A 25,936-nucleotide genomic window follows, 5' to 3' on the forward strand; every position below is an offset into this window, starting at 1 on the left:
TGCAGTTATGCATTTTTTTTTTTTTTTATTCATTATGCTGAAATACATGAAAACTACAATATTATGCACACAATACGCTGCTTCCCGATCGGAAATCTCTGCTCCAGCTACAACACGTTGAAGACACTTTTCATTGTCCATAGATTTATCGGGAAAGAGCATATTCGGGCGCACACGATACATCCAGACCACGTAGGGACCTGCTACTGATGCTGTTTTTCGTGTGTTTCTTCATCCTCTCTCAAGTGTGATTATTTTAAATTTATTTTTCAAGGATTGGTTACAACCTCTATACTTTGCATTAAAATAATGCCCATTTTCCTACAAGTATGGGACTTTTCTCTTAGCTTTCGTCGTAGTTTGATGTTCTCCCTCTGTGTCTGGTAAGATGCATTTTGAAAAAATCCCACCCTTTTTGGTATGTCTCAAATATGTTGTTTGCTTTCATTCATTGTAGCATATTATGTTTCTTGTAGTTTCTGTGTGTGTGTTTGTGGTTGTTACCATTAATGACAGCAAATACATGTACTATTTTGTTTTATTTTTCATATCGTTTGGTAATTAATTTGAAATAGCGTTTATTATAATGTATGAGGAAAAAGATAGAATGGAAACACTTGAAATGTGTAGTTTTAAGGATTACTAACTAAAAGCACAAAAATAAAAGAAAAATTTCAAACTGAGGCAAAAACATAGACTTTTTTTTGAGTTTATATCGATTAAGCACGTGACGATTTTCTAATCCTTCACGCATCGATTATTTTATATTGATTTTGGAAAATAAAACCCACTAATTCTATGCAAAGTATAGCTTGTATTATGTTGGTTCAAGCAAGATTGGCGCATGCTCCGTTTGTGGAGATGCTGCCGATCTTGGTTTTACTTTTTGTTTGTTTGTTTTTGTTGGCTTCAATACGCACACATTTTTGCATCTAATATTTGCGGGTTGCTTTTAAAGAAATTAACCTTTTTTTTGTTTTTCGTTTCACTTTGCAAGTATTTTGCGTTATTTTTAATTTTTATCTTGTGTCGTGTTGTAAAAATTGTGTAACTTTCTAATAATTTTTCTTTGCTTGATCAGTTTTAAACTCGAACGATCCTTGGATTTTGGACTCGCTTTTGAGGATTTTCGCGTGATTATACTACACACATAAATAACTCGAATGATGTTGATTCTGTTATTTTCCCTTTGTCAAATTCTTATCAATTGACACGACAAATGTTTTCGGCGGTGTTGTTTCGAAAAGATTTGTCGTCACAACGCTACAGTTTCACCTGCAATAAGTAGTGCGTGTAGCTAAGATACTATAATAATTGTTTTTTTTTTTCTTTTGTGTAATATTTTAATATTTTTTAGCAATACTAGTTATTTATGTATATAGTTAATTTATTCGATATAATTTTTCTCTGCAAGATTTATAAATAAAGCATACAAAAGTAAAACCGAAAAGGCATGAAAATCATAATTTTAAAATAAAAGCAAATTGACAAGTTGTCCAAACAAATAAAAATCAATTAGAAATACAATCTTTACAATATTCGCCGTATTGTGTGATGGCTTATGTCGATACAAGACTTTGCTATCGACGTGTAAAAAAAATCAATCGTTAAGACAAATACGCAGAGTAAAAATGTGTTTGCTTTAGGAAATATTGACGCCTGGCTCAATTTGTTGCGACGTAAGCGCCATCGTTATTACTTACTTTGCGCCCAAATTATCTTCTCTTCACTGCAACTCACCACTGCGATGCTGGTCTATCGTCGAAGTTGGCGTCAGTTAAATCTGAAAAGTTAATCAAATCATTCCAAAAAACTGTACTCAATTAAAACGAGCTCCTACCACATAAAAAAACCCGCAGCTTAGGTCTTGGTCATGATCTTCAGATACTCGAGCGAGTTGCGGGCGGCGGCGGCCTGTGCCTCCTTGGCCGTGGCACCACTGCCGTGACAGACGGCAACCGGCAGCGTCGACAGCTGCACCAAACACTGGAAGCGGCCGCTCAGCGTCTTCTCGTCAATGTCCACGTACGTGACCTCGAAGCGCTGCTCGGTGGCGATGTCGTGCAGCATCTGGACAAAGTCAACGGACTTGTCGTTCAGACAAGTGTTCTGGGGTTTCGGGAGGGAAAAAAAGGGATGGTTAGTTGGTTGTCTGTCGAATTACAAAACTGTTTTGCCTAGTTTTGATCTGATACTTAAGGATTTGTTCTAATTTAATCCAAATTTAAAACTGCCTTACTGCCGTTTTACGCATAATTGTCCCATGTTCAAAAAAGTGCAACTGAGAAAAACGCGATTGGAATTTTCGATCGATTTCTGTGTTTCTACGCATAATTGTCCCGTAGGTTTTTATTCGTCCTATGTGTCCCCGATTGCCCTAGTTAATGATTTATCACTCTTATTTATGATCCTCTTGCTATACATTATGTAAACAAGACTCAATGCTTCGTATAACTAATGATTCCGTGAAAGAAAATACTTAGTGAGACAATCATGCGTAGAAGTGTAACGATGGTGTTGTTTTTGACGAGTTTCCTAGATTTTACGGGTTTTTCGAAAAGTATACGACAAACTATCGATCCCGATGATGCTATTGATAGGTACCGCCCTATCATTAAAATGTCATTTGACGTTCTCTTTACTTGTAAGGGTATTAGTGACATGAATACTATGGAGGATGAATAAATGAGCTCGCACGTCCGGCTGCGGCCTTCTTTACGTGCTGAGCATCGAGACAAACAACAACTCCTGTTTTTACTCTTCCGAGTGGCTTACTCTTCCCTTCTACGAAAACTTGAGACAGTTTAGTTGGCGACGAGGAAACTGGACGCGGTCGTGGTGCGTGCAATAATTTATTTTTGTTCGGTTATAAAAGTTCGTTTTACCTCGCGGAGAACGATTGGCCGGTGAGGCTTCCAAAACACTGATAAAAAAAAAATTTTGTGCGTGAGTCGGTCGTGAGTCGATCGTGAGAAGGCAAAACGCGGTGAATTTGTTGCTTGAAAAAGCCTCGTGCGGCGTTGGCAGCAGCCATTTTGTTTAACCTGCGGTGACGCCGGGTGTGTGTGTGCAGATCTCGCTGGTCGGTGGTTTGACGGTAGGTGCTGTGACGTAGCCGACGGGAACGAGAGTGCAAATCTTCCGGGAAGTTCCGGGTGCTGGATATTTCGACCGGTGGGAGAATTTCGGCTGGATTTTGCTGTGTTGCGGCAGGGCGTTTTTGACCAGGGCCGGCAATTGCTGCTCGACGTGGTGGTAAGAAAAAGTAAAAGTGCTTTTTGTAATTTTGTGAAAGGGAAGCTTTCTTCTTCTTGTTACTGGCTTGTGCTAAAGCACATTTTCTTAGCCTTTTGTTCGTTTGACCAGCAGTTGGGAAAAAGTGAAAGTGAAATCTAAGGTAGTTGCACCATTATTGGGACTGCTTTTAAGAGAGATTATTTTTCTTTTGGTGAATTTAGGTTTGGTTGTGATCTTGCGGAGCTACGGAGGACCGGTTCGGGAAATTTCGAGCCTCGTGTGGATTTTGAGGTTAGGTGTCCATTCCACTTGTGGAGTACTAGCAAAAGCTGGCAAAGGCCGGGCACGTGGTCGGTGAGTACTACAAAAACTTTTGATCCCTGAACAGTGTGTAATAGAGCTTTTTCGTTGTTTTTTATTTCTCTATTTTTTTCTATTTTTTGTCATTTCAAAAAAAATTATTGGTAATTTAATTTGTAAAACTTTGTAAATTAGACATGGGTTCTAATGGAATTGCTACCTCTATTGAATCGTACAGAAAGGGTACGTCATTTACGGACTGGTCTGATCGATTGGCCTATACCTTTCACGCAAATCAAGTTGCGGCTGATCGCCAAAAATCGCATTTCATAACGATTTGCGGACCGTTTCTTTTTTCTCAATTAAAGCTGCACTACAGCAAAGATGAGCTGGATAAAGCCTCTTATGCTGATATTGTGTTAAAATTGAAACAAAAATTGGACAAAACGGAGCCGGACTTAGTCCAACGCTTTCGTTTTAGTCAGCGAAACCAGCAACCTGATGAATCCAATGAGGATTTCGTGCAGGCGGTCAAGTTGCAGGCGGAATTCTGTGGTTTTGGTGCGTTTAAGGACGTGGCCATAATGGACAGAGTTCTGGCGGGTCTTCTTGACGGGAATTTGATGGAGAATTTGTTGAAGGAGGAGGGGTTGACCTTGGACAAGATGGACAAGTTCATCACGACTTGGAACATAGCAAAACGTAACGTGAGTGCACTAAACAATCAAAATTCTTGTGCTAATTTTGGACAATTTAACTACCCTCCACCTGAAATGGTCAACCAAGTTCGAAGACCAGTGCACGAGAGGTTAGGTTCACATCCCTACAACAATAGACAACATTCAAACACACATAACAACTATTACAGATCGGGCTTCAATAGAAACAATAATAGATACAACAACAATAGATCGGGTCAAAATAATCATGAGCAGCGCGCACAAAACACACAAAATACACATAACACACAACGTTCAGTCAGATTTCAAGGTGATAACCGTAATAACAATCAAAGAAACACAAATTACAATAACAACAACAACAACAGATTTAATTATCGAACTGAGAGGGTTAAGCCTGATTATTCTGAGACTGTTTGCGATTATTGTGGGAAACTGGGGCACATTAAAAAGAGGTGCTTCACCTGGAAGAATTTGCGACGTGATGCTGTGAATTTCGTCGAGATGGCGCGACCGGGAACCAGTGCTGAGAGAGAGCTGGCAGATCTATTGGGGCGTATGAACACGAGGGAGGATCCGAATGAGGAGACTTCGGATGCGGAAAGCTACTCCGAGTGGAACCAAGGTAGTTTACAATGCATGTGTGTGGAGTCCATTAATAAAATCAGTGAACCGTGTTTGATAAATGTCATGATTGATAATGTTTTCGTCCAAATGGAAATTGATTGTGGGTCTACTGTGACTGTGATTGGAAAAGTTCAGTATTTTAAATTTTTTGACAAACCTTTGAACAGGTGTGATAAGCAACTTTTGGTGGTTAATGGTAATCAACTCAAAATTGAGGGAGAAACAGATGTTTCGGTTAAACTTAATGGTTTCCAGCATAAATTGAAGTTGCTTGTGTTAAATTCTGATTTCAAATTCATTCCGCTTTTTGGCAGGAATTGGATGGATGTTTTCTTTCCTCAATGGAGGCAATTTTTTTCAAACAATGCAAATATTGATGAACAAGTTAACAGCGTGAGTGTGCAAAATAGTGATCAATGGATTGAGGAGATTAAACGAGATTTTTCTCAGGTTTTTGTCAAGGATTTTTCCACCCCAATCAAAGGATTTGAGGCGGAATTGGTTTTAAAAAGTGATGTACCAATATTTAAGAAAGCTTATGACGTTCCGTACCGTTTAAGGGAGAAAGTTTTAATTTATTTGGATAGATTGGAGAAAGAGAATGTGATCACTCCAATTGAGGCCAGTGACTGGGCTTCTCCGGTGATTGTTGTTATGAAAAAAGACAATAAAATAAGGTTAGTTATTGATTGTAAAGTGTCAATTAACAAAGTTTTGGTGGCTAATGCTTACCCTTTGCCAGTTGCTAGTGATCTTTTTGCTAAATTGGCTAATTGCAAGGTTTTTTGTTCGTTAGATCTCGAAGGAGCTTATACTCAACTTGCATTATCGGAGAGGTCCAGGAAATTCACGGTCATCAATACAATCAAAGGGTTATTTACATACAATCGTTTACCACAGGGGGCTTCTCCTAGTGCGTCTATTTTTCAGCATATTATGGATCAAATTTTGGGCGGAGTTGAAAATGTGTTTTGCTACTTGGATGATGTTCTGATAGCAGGTGAAACTGTTGAGGGTTGCAAAAGCAAATTGTTGATTGTTTTAGAAAAACTTGCAAAGGCAAATATTAAGGTGAATTGGGAAAATGCAGATTTTTGTTACAGAACTTCAGTATTTGGGACATATTATTACGGACAAAGGTTTATTGACCAGCCCTGACAAAATTTCAACGATTCAAAAAGCAAAAGTGCCTACAAATGTACATGAACTAAAATCCTTTTTGGGTTTGATTAACTATTATAATCGTTTTGTTCCAAATTTATCTTCCAAGTTGTACCATTTGTATAACTTGTTGAGGAAAAATGTGAGGTTTGTTTGGAGTCATGATTGTGACAAAGCTTTCATTGAAAGTAAACAATCTCTCATTTCAGCCAATATTTTGGAGTTTTATGATCCTTACAAGCCTATTGTGGTAGTTTCTGACGCATCAGGTTATGGCCTGGGTGGAGTGATTGCTCATGTTGTCGATGGTGTTGAAAAACCCATTTGTTTTACATCTTTCAGTTTAGATGACGCGCAAAAGAAGTATCCTATTCTTCATTTAGAGGCTTTGGCTTTAGTTTGCACTATTAAGAAATTTCATAAGTACTTATTTGGACAAGATTTCATTGCTTACACTGATCACAAGCCATTGCTGGGAATTTTCGGCAAGGAAGGCAAAAACTCAATATTCGTTACTAGACTACAGCGTTATATTTTGGAATTGTCCATTTACAAGTTTGAGCTTCGGTACAGGCCGTCTGCTAAGATGGGAAATGCGGATTTTTGTTCGAGATTTCCATTGAAGCAGTCGGTACCAGCCGAATTGGATCAAGATTTCGTTAGGAGCATTAACTTCAGTAAATATTGCCCAATAGATTTTGTTTTGGTTGCTAAGGCGACAACTGACGATGTTTATTTACAACAAATTTTAAGCTATCTGCGTGATGGTTGGCCAGCAAGGGTAGACAAACGCTTTATTGACGTATTTGCAAATCAGAATGATTTGGAAGAAGTTGAAGGGTGCTTATTGTACCAAGACAGGGTGGTGATACCACGTGTAATGCAAAGCGGGATTTTAAAACTTTTACACGCCAATCACGCAGGGATAGTAAAAATGAAACAATTGGCACGAAGACAAGTCTATTGGTTTGGAATCAACAAGGATATAGAAAACTATGTTACGACATGCGACGTTTGTGGTAGTATGGCAGTGGTGCCAAAACCGAAATCTTTGTCTAAATGGACACCAACTACCAGGCCTTTTAGCCGAATTCATATTGATTTCTTCTATTTTTCACATCACACATTTCTACTTATTGTTGATTCATATTCAAAGTGGTTGGAAGTTGAGTGGATGAAGCATGGCACGGATTGTGCTAAGGTTTTGAAGAAGTTGGTTGCTTATTTTGCTAGATTTGGGTTACCAGATGTTTTGGTATCGGACGGTGGTCCTCCTTTCAATTCTCATTACTTTACTTCTTTTCTTAGTCGGCAAGGAATTAAGGTAATGAAAAGTCCTCCTTATAATCCGCAGAGCAATGGCCAAGCGGAGAGATTAGTAAGAACAACTAAAGACGTTTTGAAAAAGTTTTTGATTGATCCAGAGTTGGATAATATTGATTTGGAAGACCAGATTAACTTATTTTTGATGAACTTTAGAAATAACATAACGACGAGTACAGGGCAATTACCCTCGGAGAAAGTGTTCTCATACAAACCAAAGACTATGCTAGATTTATTAAATCCTAAAAGTAATTATAAGAAACATTTATCTGTTCAGCATGCCTCTGATGATAAGGTACAAGTACCTACAGTGTCTAACAAAAAGTCATCTGACGAGTTAGATAACCTGATGGCAGGTGATACCGTTTGGTATAAGAATAATAATAAAAACATTTCAAAGAAATGGATTTTGGTAACATTCTTAAAAAAATTCTCTTTGAACACGTTTCAGGTGTCGGCTGGAAGCGCGGTGTGGTTAGCGCATCGCGGTCAGCTTAAACCACATTACCAGCAACAAGGCGAACGGCCGAACCTGATGACGCCGTTTGAGAAGTCTGCGCCGGACGCGGCAGTGGTGGATTTGGACGTGGAGATGCTGAATTTAGACGAAGATATGTTGGGGGCCGGATACGGTGGAAGCGGCTTGTTCCGGGGTTTCCCGGAGGCTGCAACAGCACGATCCAGAAGCCGGAAGCGAGACGCATCCGCGGCAGAATTGCCGGCGGTTTGCCTTAGGCGCTCGAAGAGAATTAAGAAGCCTGTGGTGAATAGTGAATTTATCTATAGATAATAATTTTACGATTTCTGAACACTTAGTTCTTTCTCATCATCTAAATAATTTGGATTATTTTCGAGTTCGATTTGCGATGCCTTTTCGTTGGGTCGCAAAATTTTTCGCGTCCGTCGCAGTGTGTTTTTCGTTTTTTTTTCGCGTGCATGTGTGCGTGTGAGGTGCGACTGGCTTTGACTGTCCCGATGACAGTTAGCCAGTTCGATTTGCGATGCCTTTTCGTTGGGTCGCAAAATTTTTCGCGTCCGTCGCAGTGTGTTTTTCGTTTTTTCTTCGCGTGCGTGTGTGCGCGTGAAGGTGCGGCTGGCTTTGGCTGTCCCGATGACAGTTAGCCAGTTCGATTTGCGATGCCTTTTCGTTGGGTCGCAAAATTTTTCGCGTCCGTCGCAGTGTGTTTTTCGTTTTTTTTCGCGTGCGTGTGTGCGTGTGAAGGTGCGGCTGGCTTTGACTGTCCCGATGACAGTCAGTTCGATTTGCGATGCCTTTTCGTCGGGTCGGTAAATTTTTCGCGTCCGTTGTCGATGTGCAACAACAACAAAACCCTATCATACCATTTCATCTCGATACATCGTAACTCGTCGTTCGCAAAGTTAATCAGTACCTCACTAAACATCAATCATTCAAAACTCGTGAAATCATCTCAAGTTAAAAATTACACTGTTTAACCCTTCAGTTTTAATTACAAATGATTTTGGTTCTATCTTTCCACAGCCGGCTGTCTAAGACTGGACCATTTCATTTAAAATTTAACAACAGATAAACGGAAATGTCTCATCCGCAGCCTCCGATTGCTTGCCTTGAGAATAATACAAAATACCGTTCAACAAACACTATGATTTTGGGTCGCATCATCATCTTCTATGATGAATCCTGACCAAACACCCTATCCTACTAACAAGTTTTCAGGTTCCTGGCGCTCGTGGGGTGTAAGCACAGAGTAAATCAGCTGCCCTAGTAGCAACCTGCGCTAACTAACATTCCCGTCCCTTAAAATCGAGGTCTACAAACTGACATGGCGGGCGCCGTTGGTGGCCAATGACTGTTACCTATTCGCAACTGATCTAGCTTTAGCAATCATGGTGTTTTATCTTTTCAGCGCATTCATACATGCTGTTGATAAGGGAAACACCACTTGATCGTCGAAGCCTATAATCAGTAGTGCTGAAAGGATATTACGGTTCTGTTCAGCAACGGAGGGGCAACCATGGGTGATCTCTCATGCTCATGCTCATCTAAATAATTTGGATTATTTTCTGTGTAACTAACTACATTACCTTTGTAATTTCTTGAATGAATTTTCTTATCTTAAAACTATGTATTTTCTCTAAAGGGGAAGAACTGATAGGTACCGCCCTATCATTAAAATGTCATTTGACGTTCTCTTTACTTGTAAGGGTATTAGTGACATGAATACTATGGAGGATGAATAAATGAGCTCGCACGTCCGGCTGCGGCCTTCTTTACGTGCTGAGCATCGAGACAAACAACAACTCCTGTTTTTACTCTTCCGAGTGGCTTACTCTTCCCTTCTACGAAAACTTGAGACAGTTTAGCTATGAGACGCGGGTTCGATTCCCGCCTTATCCACTGAGCTTCTATCGGATGGTGAAGTAAAACGTCGGTCCCGGTTTCTCCTGTCTCGTCAGAGGCGCTGGAGCAGAAATCCCACGTTAGAGGAAGGCCATGCCCCGGGGGGCGTAGTGCCAATAGTTTCGTTTTTACGACAAACTAAACTTAAAAATGTCAAAAGGTCAAAATCGTCAAAAAATTACATGGGACAATTATGCTTAGAACGGCAGTTTACTGCTTAGATTTTTTTTAAATGTTGACGTTCAAAAAACTGTTTTATAAATGATTTTAGTTTTTTTTAGGGATTCTTGCATCTTTTGTGATTTAAAAAAACAAATTAGACCTCAAAAATTTTGAACGAAATCGAATAAAAAAAATCGAGGGCTTTTTTATTTTGACTTTTAAACATAAAAATCAAAAAGTGTCATAGAAATGGCGTTTATTTTATTTCAGTGTTTTTTTAAGGCTTATCAAATTTCCTAAAGGTTGGTCTCTGACCACATTTTGATCTGATGCAACGGTTTCGCGAAACAGACACTGTCAAAGCTATTTCCACTATGCCAAATTTAAATGTTGCGTTTCGTAACAAAATAACGCTCCCCTATCTTCGATGCTCTCTGAACACAATGTTTAAAAAGTGATTTCCCGAAACTTGAAAGAGCTAGTCAGTTAGCTTTCATCGTCGACTCAACCGTTGAGTGCTGACTGAGCGCGCCTGTCATGATCGCCATTACGAAGAACCAGATCAGTGAACGAACAAAAAGTTGAAACGAACGAATGCCGAGCTCGATACTTGAGCAGCATGCTCACATGCTCTTACTCTTTTTTTTTCTCTCTTTCTCTCTCTTTTGCTTGTGCGGTATCGCATGGTGACAGCAATCATTTGAAGGCAGTTGCGGGGAAGGTGATCGGAATTTGTGAAAGAGAGGCTATTTTATATTTATAAGATTTTATATGAAGATTTTTAAAAGAGTAAAGTTTCGATCATTTTTTGGGCAAACAATTGTTTTTCTGTAAGATTGTTTAGCATGCCAAACTGGATCGAAAAACGTTTTAGATTAATTTTATTTTTTGAAAAAATATTTTCGTTTTTAAAGCGTTTTTGAATTCAGTTTGGCATTAAACAACCAGAATTAAAGGTGGGCAAAACCGCTTTTTTTGGGAGCCGCTCATTTTCGTTCGCTCTTTAAAAAGTGCCGCTCTTTTGAACGGCTCTTTCGCTATGTCCTTGAAAACCATAGGTCTTGGCGGTCTCTATGTCAACATTTATACTCGAACCTTAGCGTTCGAATAATTGAATGGCATCTGAACTTAAATATAGGATTTTGGAGAAATTGCTATTAATTTTAAAATTGCGTTTATTTCTGCCAAAATTGAACTAATGCTGATATTTCATTTAGAGAAACTATTCTGTTAACTCTTTTCTACATTCTAATTTGATCGACAATGTTCATAAACGCTGAAGTTTATTCGTTCATAAGTTCAGCAATTTTAAATGCTCAAATTTGTATTCGGGTAAAACTTTAATGCACGATAAGTACAATGAAAAGTTTCTTCATTTTGTTTAGAAAATCATTTACTTTTAGAATAAAAAAAAGTAGGAAACTGAAAATATGAGCTCTTAAAAAGTGGTTTATTTTTAATATTTTGACATCAATGCCATTAAGTGGGTCTCGTGGCGCAGGGGTAGCGGCTTCGGCTGCCGATCCCGATGATGCTATGAGACGCGGGTTCGATTCCCGCCTTATCCACTGAGCTTCTATCGGATGGTGAAGTAAAACGTCGGTCCCGGTTTCTCCTGTCTCGTCAGAGGCGCTGGAGCAGAAATCCCACGTTAGAGGAAGGCCATGCCCCGGGGGGCGTAGTGCCAATAGTTTCGTTTTGCCATTAAGAGGGTTTCTTTATATAATATATTATATTGGTTTGAAAGTTGCCATAGACACCCCAATGAAATACAACAATTCAGCTATGAAAATGTCGGGAAATAGCCCCTCTTTAACCTGCCTTTTTTCATCCCAAAGAACTTGAAAAAGTATGCCAAGGCACAATGTTGGGATCATTTTTTATTAGCAATGAAATATTTGAAATTGTATTTTCAATCCTCAAAAGCAAATTTAACACTACAATTTGTTAGAAATTCAATAAATTATATTTATAACAAATTTAAAAATTATATCATCTTGGAACGGTTCTTTCAAAAGACCGGAGTTTAAAAAAGAACCAAGAACACCAACCAGTAGATCAGCATTTTGTGAAAATTTGACATTTACTAAAAATTATTCGTATTCCTTTTACAAACATTAAAAAAAATCCCAAGTGTATTCTGGTCTATGCACTTTGTATTTTCGGCTGAGCTCTTTTTCCTTTCAACGCTTTTATGTGTCTGCCTAGTGCTGCCATTTGTGATGAAATTTTTTGCGAACACTCAAGAAAAGTAGCATTTATAGAGAAAGTTTCCTGGCATCACTGGATTACACACGTGCTGCTGCTGGTGTTGGTGGCCAGCCTTTGTTTTTTTTTTTAGTTTTTCTTCGCTTCTCGCTCGGTTTTCTTCAGCCTTCGATTTGAATAGGTGAGCAATTCTCTACGAAATCGGTATTTTTTCTTAAATTTATTTTTTTGTATTTTTTAATCCGACTGAAACTTTTTTGGTGCCTTCGGTATGCCCAAAGAAGCCATTTTGCATCATTAGTTTGTCCATATAATTTTCCATACAAATTTGGCAGCTGGCCATACAAAAATGATGTATGAAAATTCAAAAATCTGTATCTTTTTAAGGATTTTTTTCATCGATTTGGTGTCTTGGGCAAAGTTGTAGGTATGGATATGGACTACACTGAAAAAAAAAGATACACGGTAAAAAAATTTTGGTGACTTTTTATTTAACTTTTTGACACTAAAACTTGATTTGCAAAAAAACACTATTTTTAATTTTTCATATGTTTTAGAGGACATCAAATGCCAACTTTTCAGAAATTTCCAGGTTGTGCAAAAAATCTTTGAGCGAGTTATGAATTTTTGAATCAATACTGATTTTTTCAAAAAATCGAAAAATTGGTCGCAAAAATTTTTCAACTTCATTTTTCGATGTAAAATCAAATTTGCAATCAAAAAGTACTTTAGTGAAATTTTGATAAAGTGCATCGTTTTCATGTTAAATCCATTTTTAAGTGACTTTTTTGAAAATAGTCGAAGTTTTTCATTTTTTAATATTAGTGCACATGTTTGCCCACCATTGAAAAAAAATATTTTTGAAAAGCTGAGAAAATTCTCTATATTTTGCATTTTTGAACTTATTTGATTCGACCCATAGTTGCTGAGATATTGCCATGCAAAGGTTTAAAAACAGGAAAATTGATGTTTTCTAAGTCCCACCCAAACAACACACCATTTTCTAATGTCGATATCTCAGCAACTAATGGTCCGATTTTCAATGTTAAAATATGAAAACCAAGACTAACATTTCAAAAGGGACAAACATTCAATATTACGCCTTTTTAAAACGTTAGTCTTGGTTTGAAAATTTTCAAAATATTTTTTTCGAAGAGATCGGAAAATTTCACGAATGTTTCATATTTTAACATTGAAAATCGGACCATAAGTTGCTGAGATATCGACATTAGAAAATGGTGTGTTGTTCAATATTCCTGTTTTTGAACCTTTGCATGGCAATATCTCAGCAACTAAGGGTCGTATCAACAAAGTTCAAAAATGCAAAATATAGAGAATTTTCTCAGCTTTTCAAAAATATTTTTTTCAAAGGTGGGCAAACATGTGCACTAATTTAAAAAAATGAAAAACTTCGACTATTTTCAAAAAAGTCACTTAAAAATGGATTTATCTTGAAAACGGTGCACTTTATCAAAATTTCACTAAAGTACTTTTGATTGCAAATTTGATTTTACATCGAAAAATGAAGTTGAAAATTTTTGCGACCAATTTTTCGAAAAATCAGTATTGATTCAAAATCTCGCTCAAAGATTTTTGCACAACCTGGAAATTTCTGAAAAGTTGGCATTTGATGTCCTCTAAAACACATAAAAATCAAAAAAATAAAAATAGTGTTTTTTTGCAAATCAAGTTTTAGTGACAAAAAGTTAAATAATAAATCACCAAAAAAAAATTTTACCCTGTATCATTTTTTTCCAGTGTAGTCCATATCCATACCTACAACTTTGCCGAAGACACCAAATCGATGAAAAAAAGCCTTCACAAGATACAGATTTTTGAATTTTCATACATCATTTTTGTATGGCCAGCTGCCAAATTTGTATGGAAAATTATTTGGACAAACTAATGATGCAAAATGGCTTCTTTGGGCATACCGAAGGCACCAAAAAAGTTTCAGTCGGATTAAAAAATACAAAAAAAATCGAATGACCGAAATCTGAGAGAACTGCTCAGGTATAAAAGACAAGTGACCCGGCGTGTTTGTTTTTTTTAATAGCGCTTGCAAATTAATTACATGTTTCGGGATTATTTTTCAAATGAGTGACTAAATAATGGCCAAAAGAACATGTTGCCGGTAGTTGGGAACAAATTTCATATCTTAAGCGCTATAAAAACTATAAAGCGGTTAAGCTCTCATCTTGCGTACAAAATGATGACAAATGGTCTCGCGAAATAGAAATTTTTTTTTTTTTTTTGCGGATCGAGGTGGGATAGCCAGGATCAAGTCAGTCCAAGTCCGGTTGTGTAAAGGAACGGTAATGGTCGTGTCAATCACATGCGGATCGCTCGCACTCCATGGGAGCGGGGATTGAGGACATGATTGGGTAGGTTAAAATGAGATTGTGTTTGTGAGAGTATGTAATCGTGTAATGATGTAAATAAGCTAAATCGAAACTTCGTGCTCAATCGCCGCCCCCAATGTTCATTAAAAACCCGTTCGCACGAGCTTCCCAAAATCAGCGCTATAGGTTTAAACTGTCGAGACTGTTAAACCCCACAGAACTGACTCCAAGGAACCCTAGCGAACGGAGTACACTATCCACGCACAAATGGACCTTTACTAACCGATTATTAAACCATCCCAACAAACGCAAAGTTATCAAAATGAATTTATATGTTGAGGTTTACAATCAATCAACGAAAGTAATTAATTATCAGAAGCAAAGAAAACAACAGAAAACAATGTTTAAAAGCTTAACAGGCCCTCGTCTTGTCACGTCCGTCATAAGTCTTGTTTGCTGAAAGTTTAAATGGTTAGTGTTGTAGTTAATCGTATTCAACATGACCATAATAGGCAGGCCTGTAATACGATTACTTTACTGATTTGTTACTTAGCTTTTGAGAGGACGACCCCGCAACCGCCGTCAGATGTCCTAGATCACCTTCGCCAGTAGATGTCGGAATTGGTCAGTAACGAGTTTGACCTGGTCATCCTTTGACCAGCTCCGCTGATGAGGCTGGGTACCTGCAAATATTAAACAAAGGTGGCGGCAGTATCTTTTTTCTCCTAATTTCTAAGGAACGAACTCATTAGGGAGAATAAACCCTACAAATCTTCTCTAAATAATAATAAAAATAAAACTGAAGCTCATGGTTAAAATAAGTGTGCCTAAACCTGCACTTCTAAATTTCTAAATGGTCTAGCTTAATTCCGCTTAACACCTAACATTTCTAAATTGTCTGTTGAACAAGCAAAAGGCTTATGTAACAACAGAAAGTATTCTTTTTAAAACCTGTTATAGAAAGTAACGTGGAGATAACAAACAGATAAATATTGTAATGTTGAAAATAATTATCCTAAATACTCTAATCATTGATTTCAAAATTGTATGGCAAGCAGTAATTTAGACCCTACAATGCCTAGAAGAGGCCTCGGTTTCTGTTGTTGTGAGTAGACGCTGGTTTCAGAGTTCATTTTTCAATTTAAAAGGGTGGAGACGACTAATTTGCTTCATGAACTCCTAATCGACCCTGGGATCACCTCTTGTGTTTGTCCACTGATCGCTCCTAGCTAGGTGTTACCTAGACACAGTGTTAGAGGCCCGCTTCGCATGGCAAAAATGTTGGCTGGGGGGAGGGTGATATTATCCAATGAATTTTATTTTTAAGCCAACATTGCTAACGGCGATGAGATCTCTACTCATGCCCAGGGGGTCTCGCGAAATAGAAATTGTGATCAAAAGTGCATTAAATTTTATCTTGTTGCCCAGTAAATGGAACAAATTTGTGTGCTTGTTCTAGGTGGAGCTGTTGCTGGAAAGTTTATGGCCTGAACAGTTATTTGGAGCTTTGATTGAGTAACAAACTCTCCATATGCTGAAGATAGATGATTGATTAGAATAAATATATTCCCCCTATAAACATCCTGCAACCTAAACACTATTTTTGTAACTGCTTTTTTATCAAACCAACTGTTTTTCAACATAACGCTTGAAAATCTAAAACCAAAACAGGCCATTTCATCTTCGTTAGGGGAGAGACTCTCCGCGAAATAAACGGCTCCGAGGAACAATCGCCTAATCGGAGTCTCTACAACCCGATCGTTCTACCTTTGAACCAGAATTCGCGTTTCCATGCCGCGTCTAAGCATGAAACGTGCCTCCTACGGGGTGAAAACTGGCTGGCCTTTCGGTTAGAGATATTTGGGTGTGGGAACGATCTGGAGGCCTGCTCTTGATCAACTTTGTTTTGGCTCTAGAGCTTTTTTTGTTGCGAGTTTTGTTTTACGTCCAAGACAGCGGAGCCACTTCTTCAAAAAACGCTACCCAATGGACGGCTGCAGTGCGAGCACGACAGAAAAGCGGTCTCGTAAAGCTCCTCGGTTTGGTGGACACGGGTTTGTTTTTGCAACAGATTTAGTTTTATTTGCATTAAGACACAATGTAATGAAAAGGAATGCCATCTTTTCTAATTGTAATTATGGTACGGAAATGCTTTCAAGTATTCTTCAACTCTCTTCTTGGTAGCTTCATCGAGATAAGGTTTTGCCTGTGTGTGTGATATTAAAATGGGTTACAATCGTCACAAATCAAGTTTACAGCTCAGAGCAGGGTGAAATCATCAAAAGAATTTTAAAAAAAGTCCCCCAAATGTCCAATTACCTGCAATCTACGTAGAGATTCGCCGCTGCGAGACTTCAAAGCCTTGTGGAACTGGGACACCTTCTGGCCGTGGCCCGTCGTCAGGCTCGGGATGCGCACATCCTTGAGGCCGGCGTACCGTCCGGAGATGCTGGCCGCCTTCAGCTGGAATTGAAACCGCGCAAAGAGGCACACAATTTGTTACTTCTTATTTTCTGTTTCATCAAAGTGGGGGCCCGCGAAGAGTTGAAAGAATTTTGGGGATCTTTCCCTGAAACTACAAATTGTGTGTGTCTTTTCTTTTCAAAACAGAATTCCAGCTGAAGGGCTCGACCAAGTTTTTTGCAAACATTTTCAAGGGAAGATTCCAAAATTCTTTCAAATCTCACAGCTCTGAAGCAAATTTCCTCACAAAAACCACAACTCAATCAAACTCTACACAAACCCAACTCACCTCCTCGTTGCCCTCCTCGTCCAGCATCTGGATGATCTGGTTCGGTTCGAGCGGTTGGTCCTGCAGCCGCTGCCACATGCGCTGGGCCGCCTGCCGTTTGGCGATCTTCTTGCTCTTGCCCTTGCCGACCTCGCGGTACTTCAGGACGGCACACGCGATCGTGAACTGTCGCTCGTGGGGCAGGCCCACCTCCATTTCGGTTTCGTACGTTGGTGGTGGCCAGCGGCGGGCCATGCACATTTCTTGGAGCCAGCCGATCGGGTTGCCGGACGGTTCGTCGTCACCGCTGCCGGCTTCGGGACTGACGGGGGACAAAATTTAACAGTTTAAGTAAAACCACATACCTATTTAAATAGCAGAGCAGTTCTCTAGGATTTCGGTCATTCGATTTTTTTGTTTTTTATCCGACTGAAACTTTTGGTTTGGTAAAGAAGCCATTTTGCATCATTAGTTTGTCCATATAATTTTCCATACAAATTTGGCAGCTGTCCATACAAAAATGATGTATGAAAATTCAAAAATCTGTATCTTTTGAAGGAATTTTTGATCGATTTGTGTCTTCGGCAAAGTTGTAGGTATGGATACGGACTACACTGGAAAAATAATACACGGTAAAAAAATTTGGTGATTTTTTATTTAACTTTATCACTAAAACTTGATTTACAAAAACACTATTTTTAATTTTTTTATTTTTTGATATGTTTTAGAAGACATAAAATGCCAACTTTTCAGAAATTTCAAGTTGTGCAAAATCATTGACCGAGTTATGAATTTTTAATCAATACTGATTTTTCAAAAAATCGAAATTTTGGTCGTAAAAAACTTCATTTTCGATGTAAATTTGCAATCAAAAGTACTTTAGTGAATTTTGATAAAGTGCACCGTTTTCAAGTTATAGCCATATTTAAGTGATTTTTTTGAAAATAGTCGCAGTTTTTCATTTTTTAAAATTAGTGCACATGTTTGCCCAGTTTTGAAAAAAATAATTTTTGAAAAGCTGAGAAAATTCTCTATATTTTGCTTATTCGGACTTTGTTGATACGACCTTTAGTTGCTGAGATATTGCAATGCAAAGGTTTAAAAACAGGAAAATTGATGTTTTCTAAGTCTCACCCAAACAACCCTCCATTTTCTATCGTCAATATCTTAGCAACTAATGGTCCGATTTTCAATGTTAATATATGAAACATTTGTGAAATTTTCCGATCTTTTCGAAAAAAATATTTTCGGAATTTTCAAATCAAGACTAACATTTCAAAAGGCCAAACATTCAATATTACGCCCTTTTAAAATGTTAGTCTTGATTTGAAAATTTTGAAAATATTTTTCCGAAAAGATCGGAAAATTTCACAATTGTTTCATATATTAACATTGAAAATCGGACCATTAGTTGCTGAGATATTGACGATAGAAAATGGTGGGTTGTTTGGGTGAAACTTAGAAAACATCAATTTTCCTGTTTTTAAACCTTTGCATTGCAATATCTCAGCGACTAAAGGTCGTATCAACAAAGTCCGAATAAGCAAAATATAGAGAATTTTCTCAGCTTTTCAAAAATATTTTTTTCAAAACTGGGCAAACATGTGCACTAATTTTAAAAAATGAAAAACTGCGACTATTTTCAAAAAAGTCACTTAAATATGGCTATAACTTGAAAACGGTGCACTTTATCAAAATTTCACTAAAGTACTTTTTGATTGCAAATTTGATTTTACATCGAAAAATGAAGTTAAAAAATTTTTGCGACCAATTTTTCGATTTTTTGAAAAAATCCGTATTGATTCAAAAATTCATAACTCGCTCAAAGATTTTTTGCACAACCTGGAAATTTCTGAAAAGTTGGCATTTGATGTCCTCTAAAACATATAAAAAAAATAAAAATAGTGTTTTTTTGCAAATCAAGTTTTAGTGACAAAAAATGAAATAAAAAATAGCCAAAACAATTCTTACCGTGTATCATTTTTTTTCAGTCTAGTCCTTATCCATACCTACAACTTTGCCGAAGACACCAAATCGATCAAAAAACTCCTTCAAAAGATACAGATTTTTGAATTTTCATACATCATTTTTGTATGGACAGCTGCCGAATTTGTATGGAAAATTATATGGACAAACTAATGATGCAAAATGGCTTCTTTGGGCATACCGAAGGCACCAAAAAAGTTTCAGTCGGATTAAAAAATACAAAAATTAAAATTGAAGAAAAAAGACCGATTTCGTAGAGAATTGCTCAGCAATGTAATCTCTCATAAATTTCAACTCAGTCTTCGCAATTCGGCCACAATATATCAAAGGCTATTCGAAATGACCTATCATTTATGGGTAGATCTGAGCTAAATTTAGTTTGCCAATTTTTCAAAAAAAAAAATTACTTCTTACTAATGACTTGCCACATTTTTTTTACAGTTATAAGTAACAAAAAATATGGCAATGGTTTTTTTTCAAACTTATTTTTGTAACCTTGAGTACGCCATCAAATCTAGCTTCAGGCTGCAAATTATTTAAAAACACGTATTTTCAAATGTTCAAAAAATGGCACTAGAATTCGTAATCAGGGACTAAAATTACCCCTTGGGACAACGTTTCACGCAAATCAAAGAGGTATTGGGGCAACTTTTTCCGATTTCGCCTGAAGTAGGTATTAGACTATGGCAAACAAACAATCTCGCACTTTTTTGTTTGACAGTTTGCAAAACTCGTAAACTCGCAAACAAAGCCAAAATGCCAAACATCCTCTAGCGTGAGCCGGAGACACTTTTTGTTTACAAACCCAATGCTAGAAACTTTTGCATTGTTTTGCTAGAAATGTATGCAGGCTCAGGCTGACGTTTCTGCAAACAAATGCAGGCAAGCTGCCAAACTGTCAAAAAGTTTATTTGTATGCGAGTTTGTTTGTTTGTTTGTCGTAGTCTAATACTTCCCTGAGTTGACGGAAAATTACTCTTGTGAGGAATTCTCAGGGTTGCGAATGAGCGAGCAAGCCAGAAGCCGTGAAGTCGCTCATGCTCATCGCATGCGCTCGCGCTCAATGAGCGCTCATCAGCAAATCAGGTAGATTTTTAGTATTGTTGATGAATCTGGCACAGGCCAATTGGATTGCCACTTTTGAAGATAATTTCATCGCGAAAAAGGGACATGAACTCATAAAAGTTTCATTGGTAATTTAATTTTGGTTAACCGCAGTAAATTTTCTTGAGATCATTCGTTGGCGTCGAACTGTCAAACATTGATCGCGGTGGATTGCGGGGGATACTTTTCTACCACAGTTTTTTGTGTGATCAATGTGGTAATGGTAAATGCTTTGGTGGATTTTAGTAAATTCGAAATATTTCAAGAAAATTTACCGCGGTTAACTAAAATTAAATTAACAATTAAACTTTACTTTTGTCAGCCTATTTTTTTTCAGAGTTTGATAATTTAGAAAACTAGTTTTGATCAAATTCCCGATAAATGAAAAATGGCTGACTCGCAATTAAGGTGTCTTAATTTGCTAAGAATCCCAGACACTTTTTTAGCTTATTTCACTTTCAAATTTAGAGTAAACTGTCAAGGAATGGAATTGTTAGGGCTTAAATAAGCTGTAAATAGGATGGTAATCGATTTTTCTTATATTAAAACATGTTTTTACTTGTGAGCACGCTCATTTCTCATTTATTTTTTTGGATCGACTCCAGCATATAAATAAGATAATTGTTGTGAAAATTATCCAAGACAAAGATTTGACATTTATTATGCAAAATTATTTACAAATAATTGACTAAACAAGATGAGGTGCCCAGGAATTGAAACATGACTAAACGTTTTACCAAGAAAAAATATTTGTGTTCCTTAAAAGATACTTTTCAGCTTTATTAAATAGTTCACTTTCACGTGTCACTCTCTTATCAACTTTTTTTTATTAATCGAATTATTTCTACACAGTAAAAAAAGTGTACATTTGGAAGGTGTAATTTTGTAAGGTTGAAAATTACCTCTTCAATGTTATGATTTTACCTCGATTTAGACTGAAAAAGTTGCATTACACCAGAAAAGTGATAAAATTACACATTTTCAGAAGTAAAATTACGCATTTTTCTAACATAAAAGACGTACCCCTTCCCAGATGTAATATTTCTATGGTTTTTTGCTGTGTACAGATCTTAATGTAACAACTTAACTCTGACTCTAAAACAAGTTTCAAAACAAAAAACGTTACTTAATCCACCGGAAGGTGGTTGCTGCCTTCCTCCTAAAAGCCTTGCAACCACACACTACGAAAGCTTTGGCTAACGCTTACTTAGTAAAGACACTATACATCTGAGTGCTGCCATCTAGGTATGATAAATTTAATGAACCATTTGAAAGCACTGCAGTGTTTGTGTGCGTGCACTGAGCGTAAAGTTCCGACAGCTATCCGCCAGAGCTTTCAAATTATGTAAATAATGACCCTTTTTAGTATCAACCAAAACAGTTTTTCGAACATATCTTTTAAAGTACTGCACCAAGCCGGATGAAATTTAAAAAAGACTTAAAGAACCTGAAGGCAAATCCAAAAAAATAGATCCGGACAAAATCGGTCGAGCCAGTTCCGAGAAAAGTGAGTGAGAAAAAAATTTACGTCCATCCACACGCACAGACATTTGCTCAGAATTTGATTCTGAGTCGATATGTATACGTAAAGGTATATCTGGGAGGCTTATTTAAAAAGTTCAATTTTTGAGTTATTTTATAGCCTTGCCTCAGTGAGGTGAGGAAGGCAAAAATATGTTTTGTATATTCATCCAATATTATTAAGATTAGCCTATTCAAGCCTCCATTTAAAAAAAAACAACCTCGAAGCTCTGCTGAAAAAAAGTTATTAACGTTTACCCGTTACAGGTAAAAAATACCGCTCATTTTGCTCAATGAGCAAAAATTAGCGCGAGCGCGAGCAATGAGCATTTTCGCTCATAAAATAAATGAGCAAACACGAGCACGAGCAAACGTGAGTTAGCTCGCGTCGCGCTCCTCCTCACGAATGAGCGAAAAATGCTCGCTCATGAGCGGATGAGCGCTCAAAATCGCAACACTGGGAATTCTACACGGATCAGGTACATTTCACCGAATGTCGTTTCGCCGAAGGTCGTTTTGCCGAATGGTACGTTTCGCCGAAAGTCGTTTCGCCGAATGGACATTTCGCCGATTTTTTTAGGTACTGGCTGGGGGTCATCCAAAAATCACGTAGACGCTGAGGGGGTTGTGTGGGGGTTGTTTTTTTGTTAAGATTTCGACATTGTATAAATGGTTGAGAGATGGTCTCTTATGCTATTTGAGAGAAAGTGTTTTTAATTTCATGTATTTTAAAACTGCTCTTTTTTAGTTTTTTTTTGTTGTTGTTTTTTACTGCTTAATGCTTAGTAAGAAAGAATTACATCCATAGTTACAACAAGTTTAACAAAGACAAGATTACTGTAGGGACAAAAACTTTTAGAATAGTTTTGTTAGACAATATTCAAAATTATTTGTTTGAAAAAGAGTGAAACAAATTTTTTTTTTTTTTCAAACAGTGGATAATTTTTCCACAGACATGTATATTGAAGTCAGATTTTTTAAAGAACTGCTCATGTTTTAAAGAAATTCAAAAACATGTTCAAGAAAGTTAACTTCGCTTTAAAAACCATCAAAGTAACTCCTCTTTTAACAGAATGTGGAAGCAAAACATTATTAATTTTAAAAGAGTAGACAATTTGAGAAACTTTTTATTGAAGTCATAAAATTTCGAATTGAATACTATGATAAGAACTGCTCATGTTTTAAAGAATGGAAAACACAAACAAAAATGTTTAAAAGATAAAGATGTCTCAAAGAATTGATGTTTTTCCAAACATGTTCTGATCTAGACTGACAACTACACTTAAACCATCAAAAGAACTGCTCTTTTTTAAAAAGTATGTGAAAACACAAAAACAATATTGATTTTAAAAGAACAGACAATTTTCAGAAACTTTTTCTAGTCATTCAATTTTGCATTAAGAAGTATGATAAGAACTGCTCATGTTTTAAAGAATGGAAAAACACACAAAAATGTAACAAAACTATTAATGATTCTATGAAAAGTTTTTTTGCCAAATCGTATTAGATATGATATATTCGTTTTCATACTTTTTATATAAATTTTCATTTTTGTCGCAAAAGTTTGCATAAACAAAGTAGTCTTCCTTATTGACAACTGTTCCGCTGAGTTATCCTGGAGTAAGTTTAATAGTTTAATCATTTTTTGTCCTTTTTATATTTTTTTTCATTTCTTTTCCTTTTCGGCAAAACGTCCCATTCGGCGAAAAGACATTCGGCGAAATGTCCCCCACCCATTCTACACCAAACCCGGAAATTGATTTTATTTATATTTTTTTATTTGGTTCAAACTTTGTGGGGTCCTTATCTATAACCAAAGAAACCATTTTGTGTAATTGGTTTACCCAAGGCTCCATACAATTTTGGCAGCTTTCCTTACAAAAATGATACTTAAATATTCAAAGTTGTAGTTGTAATAAGAACTATTCAGAAAATAAAAAAAAGCATATGATATGTTTTTCGGAAAAAATCAAAAATTTTGAGTCATAGAGAAATATGGCGTAAAATTTTGCCGCCGATTTAAGTTAAGTTTTTTGATAAAAAAAAAAAATAGAAATTTTAGTAAAAAAAAAGTTTGACTTCACTTTTCGGTGTAAAATCAAATTTGCAATCAAAAATACTTAAAAGTGTACGGTTATTAAAATTTAGTTACTCAAAGTTTAATTTTAACTGAAAAATTCCTGTATTTCATTTTTTTTAAACAGTGTTCATTCCTGAAAATAAGTCAGAAAATTTCCAATAAAATTTCCAAAGAAACATTGAAGATTGGACCTCTGGTTGCTGAAATACAGTGAATAAAAAAAAGGAAACAAGAAAATTGAAGTTTTTTTTAAATCTCATCCAAACATTCCCACACTTTCTATTGCCAATATCTTAGCAACTAATTTTCCAATTTCAAATGTTAAAAATGAAACATTTGTAGAGTCTTTTTAAGAAGGTCCAATAAACATATCTGGAGTTTTTTTAAAGGTCCAATAAACCAAATTTCCAGTTTTTATTGCTTTTTGGGTGTTTTTGAAACCGCCTTGAGTCAGGGGTATTAAAAAACAACCAAAATTTTCCAAATATTTTATTCGAATTTTTTTAGTATTCTGTTTTTAGGTAGCTATAAAAACTAATATTTTTTCATGTTTTGAAAGATTCCATGAATCTGTTGAATAAAAAAAATTGCAATGCTTCCCTATCACGGCCGTGAACTTCAAGTACCTAAAATGCTTAGATCCTGAAATTGCACTTCCCAAACACAGACGTGAAATTCAAGTAGGTACGTCGACTTAAAATATTTTTTCGGCTTAACTGGTTTTCCAAACACCCTGGAGATGCTTTCCGGAGATACGTTCCGGTTATGTTAAAAAAAATATTTAAAAAATAATACTCACTCGCTCTTGACGCTCACCCCGCCCACCGGTGTGTCGCCGAAGGAGCATCCGGTCAGCTTGTCGATCAGCGCTTTCGCCGCGGCATGTTTGGCCTCCTTCTTGGACTTGCCCGTTCCCATGGCGTCCTTGTCCTGGTACGAAACCCGGTAGCGGAACGTCGGCTCGTGGACGGCGCCCTCGACCTGCATCAGGTCGTACTGAGGCGTAATGCCACGGCGACTCAGCAGTTCCTGCAGCACCGAAATCGGCGTCTTCATGCTGTTCGAACCGGTCAGTTCCGTCTTGAGCGCTTCCTCAATGGGTAGCGAGTCTTGCTGTTTGCCAGCCGTGGCCGCTCCTTCTTCGGTCCACGGGGCCGCTTGTGCTGCACGTTGTTCAGCTGCCCGAGGGGCGGATTGTCCCCGAGGATATCTCCGGGAGCGCCGCCGCGGGTCTGCATGATATACGCGTTCAGATCCTCCTCCGGAAGCAGACTCATCTGGAATTAAATGAAAACCCAAATTATGAACTGGCTAACCTTCTGTAAACTAATCAAGCAGCTGCCAACTAGACCCCTTTCCATTTTCAGCAAAAAAAAAAACTTATGGATTTTGACCGTTCCGGCCGCTGCCGTCCGCCATGATGAATTTTCCCAGTCGGCTTGCAGAAAACCCTACTTTTCAATCCCGAAAAACTACCCCAAATTCGGTGCTCACCTTGGCAATTATTGGTGAATTCGGTTACACAGATATCACACTACCACTTTTGGTAAAATTTAAACACTTTATAACACTTTTACAATGATAATCAGATAATTTTCACCTGCACAAACACGGCGCACACCTAACCTGACGGCGATCGAACAGCGACGAACCGTCGAATGATGGGAATTTGGGAATTCGATGTTGACGTTTGTTTGACAGTCGCTGATGCCCAGCGAGTTTGAAAGTTGTTTTGAATTTTAGTACAAGAAAAAATAAATTAAAACATACAGAATTTCAAATTTAATTCAAATTTTATAATTTTATTATCCGCTTACCACCAAACCGAAGTGCGCAACACTTCTGTTGCGCGAAAAAATCTGTTGCGCCGAACAAAAATGTAGTGGTTTGTCGTTAGCGTGTACATCAGTCTGTGGCGCAACAGCTTTGACAGGTTGCGTTCGTATTTTGATTTTTGTCTGCTTTCACAATATAGTTTTATAATTTTATAATTTTGAAATTTTATAATTTTATAATTTTATAACTTTATAATTTTGTAATTTGATAATTTTATAATTTTATAATTTTATAATTTTATAATTTTATAATTTTATA

The 25,936-nt window shown here is 37.1% G+C and overlaps 2 protein-coding genes across 5 annotated transcripts; one reads left to right on the forward strand and one right to left on the reverse strand.

Moving 5' to 3' along the window:
• On the reverse strand, window positions 1-25,487 carry LOC6036388 (RISC-loading complex subunit tarbp2). 2 transcript variants are annotated; one of them, XM_001846390.2, is made up of 6 exons: window positions 25,337-25,487; window positions 24,642-25,119; window positions 17,173-17,473; window positions 16,740-16,883; window positions 1,841-2,109; window positions 1-1,783 (listed from the first exon to the last, which is right to left on the reverse strand). In XM_001846390.2, exons 2-5 carry the CDS (start codon window positions 24,896-24,898, stop codon window positions 1,861-1,863), a joined length of 951 nt encoding a protein of 316 aa, XP_001846442.2. In that variant the 5' UTR covers window positions 24,899-25,119; window positions 25,337-25,487; the 3' UTR covers window positions 1-1,783; window positions 1,841-1,860. The 2 variants fall into 2 exon arrangements, with proteins under 2 accessions (XP_001846442.2, XP_038108355.1); XM_038252427.1 differs by lacking the exon at window positions 16,740-16,883.
• On the forward strand, window positions 2,847-8,158 carry LOC119766759 (nuclear exosome regulator NRDE2-like). Of its 3 annotated transcripts, none has more exons than XM_038252424.1 (3): window positions 2,847-3,255; window positions 3,459-4,842; window positions 7,780-8,158. In XM_038252424.1, exons 2-3 carry the CDS (start codon window positions 3,735-3,737, stop codon window positions 7,824-7,826), a joined length of 1,155 nt encoding a protein of 384 aa, XP_038108352.1. In that variant the 5' UTR covers window positions 2,847-3,255; window positions 3,459-3,734; the 3' UTR covers window positions 7,827-8,158. The 3 variants fall into 3 exon arrangements, 2 of the variants coding, with proteins under 2 accessions (XP_038108352.1, XP_038108353.1); XR_005277110.1 differs by having other exon boundaries at window positions 2,869-3,255; window positions 3,459-3,591; XM_038252425.1 differs by lacking the exon at window positions 2,847-3,255 and having other exon boundaries at window positions 4,574-4,842.
• Window positions 25,488-25,936: the final 449 nt, after the last annotated feature.

The sequence above is a fragment of the Culex quinquefasciatus genome, chromosome 2 (genome assembly GCF_015732765.1).
Source record: "Culex quinquefasciatus strain JHB chromosome 2, VPISU_Cqui_1.0_pri_paternal, whole genome shotgun sequence".
NCBI lineage: Eukaryota > Metazoa > Arthropoda > Insecta > Diptera > Culicidae > Culex > Culex quinquefasciatus.